The sequence below is a fragment of the Bison bison genome, unplaced genomic scaffold, assembly GCF_000754665.1.
Source record: "Bison bison bison isolate TAMUID 2011002044 unplaced genomic scaffold, Bison_UMD1.0 scf7180017864108, whole genome shotgun sequence".
Classification (NCBI taxonomy): Eukaryota; Metazoa; Chordata; class Mammalia; order Artiodactyla; family Bovidae; genus Bison; species Bison bison.
Window position 1 is genome coordinate 8498633 of NW_011494680.1, and position 2114 is coordinate 8500746.

General features: G+C 40.9%; 1 protein-coding gene across 1 annotated transcript in view; it reads left to right on the forward strand.

Annotated features, from left to right (window-relative positions):
- The first annotated feature begins 1019 nt into the window (after positions 1–1019).
- Positions 1020–2114, forward strand: part of SOX17 (SRY (sex determining region Y)-box 17) — a 5226-nt gene continuing 4131 nt past the window's right edge. Inside the window, 1 exon segment of the mRNA XM_010839016.1 lies at positions 1020–1060. Within this exon segment, the coding sequence (XP_010837318.1) occupies positions 1020–1060 (41 nt within the window).

The following is a 2114-nucleotide window of genomic DNA, read 5'->3' on the forward strand; positions in this document are numbered from 1 at the left end:
ATCGTTATGTTATAACTCCTAGGGAGAGTGTTAAAATAAGTAGGGGGTGGAGAGACACCAAAATCTGAAGCTACATCTCCATCCTATGCATCCTGTGCTCTCACCTAATTTCTCAATATCTTAAAAAAAAAAAAAAAAAAAGCAGTAGTTAGACTCCAAGAACAAGTGCAGATAATAACAAGAACCCCCCATCAGTTTCTCGACCTTCTTGGCACCTCTTCCTGTAATGAGGTGGCAAAGAGGCACCTAAGGATGAATAAAATGTACAGGGTAAACCTGTGCATATATATATTTTGAACTTACACCTGGATTGCATTTCCTGTACCCTATGTTATTTTTTTTATGGAATTCATCAAATAGATTCATCTAGAGAGATAAATGTGGTCTGGAACAGGCATAATTTTTGTTTGGTTTTTCAATCGCTATTTTAAGAAAACTATTAGTTCACAAAACTTTTGCCCTAACAGAAATCCTGCTTTGAGATCTTTGGAAAATATTTATTACTTTGCAATAAAGAAACAATCGCCAAGAAAACATCAAGGAACAAGGCCCTACAGGATTAATTTGTTCTCTCTTTACTCCTATAGTTTCCTTACTTAGATAACCAGTTGCAAAGCAATCACGCTTAATTTTCAAGCCCATATTTTTCTCTTACAGAAAAATAAGCTCTTAAAGGAGAAGTGCATAATCAGTTAAATGTGTTTAAGATTATCAGTTGTTTCAAAACCATCTATTAAAAATAACACTTCTCCATTATTTCCTTAAGCAGATTAACTTTTTGTCTTCTCTGAATCTCAGAGACCCAGGAACTACAACCACTTTTTGGCCACTGAAGGTGGGGGTGAGGGGCAGCCTATGTCACAGATACTCAAGGAATTAAGTTGGCTTAAAACAAGTGCAGAAGTTCTTTGGAGAAATAGCAAACTCAGAGAAACTGAAGGCCAATTGCTTTCAAAGGCTGTTTCTTTGTTTTTATGAATGCCCCCAGTAAGCAGTCTTGATAGACTACTTGTCAAGCAATGGCACACTGCAAGCTTCAGGCCTTACCTCCCAGATCCCGGTAAGCCCTAGTTTTCATGTCTCTTCACAGTAAACAAAGCAAATCTGTTGTGGAGATTGATAAAAGTTGTCTATTTATGCAGGAGCGGCTGTGTTCACTGCTTTAGCAAACAACACAACACATAAACAAATACACAAATGCAACAGCTTGGGTTAGTAGTTAATAGAGCCAAGTCTGAGGGCAGACTTCTGGAGGGGATTCCACTCCCCAGTGCTGTGCTAGTGGGCAAGGTCCTTAACGTCTCTGGGCCTCAGCTTCCTCTCCTGTAAGACAAAATGGGCTCTACCTCACAGGGTTATAAGGATAAACTTGTTGGCGGATGTTTGGTGTGCTGTATGTAAGTTTGACAGAAGGGTTTGTTTACAAACCCACAAAAAAGGCCTCTCGAATTTAAACATAAGTTTAAATCTTAAAAGTTTTCATTCCAGTCTTGAGAAACACTGAAGAACCCCCCAATACCATAAACTGACCCCAAGGGGTACAGGTATTTTGTTCCTCAAAGGTTGCTTTATTTTCTCCATTCGACAGGCGTTTAGATGAATATCGCTATCTTTACCACATTTAAGAAATCAAAACTAAATCTTGCTTTTTTTCCTGAACACATAGGAGGACATTTTGTTAAGTTTATTAAACATTTCCTGTACACATTTTCAAGGGTGGGTTAGTCTCTTTGGATAAAGCTTTAAAAAAAAAAAAATTCTTCAGGATGACATTTGTAATCTTGTTTCGAAAGTAGAATTTACCTCGGACATAGCATTTTGAATATAATACAGGTACGTCGAGTCCTTGGGGAGAGAAAGTGTTTTCCAGTTCGGAGACATGTCCGTGGGACTCTGGGAAGGCGAGCCCCCCACCGCTGAAAGCTCCTCAGCTCCAGGTTGAGTGGGTGCTTCCTGCTTCGATCCAGACTGCAGTGGCCAAGTACTTCTAGGCAGCAGGGCGATCAGCACCCTAGAAGGTTGATCAGGGGTCCCTCTTGGAGGGTGGGAGCCGACGCGGCGCCAAAGCCCGGCTCCAACCCGTTCTCTCAGGGGCAGGTGTCGCCCTGGGCGCG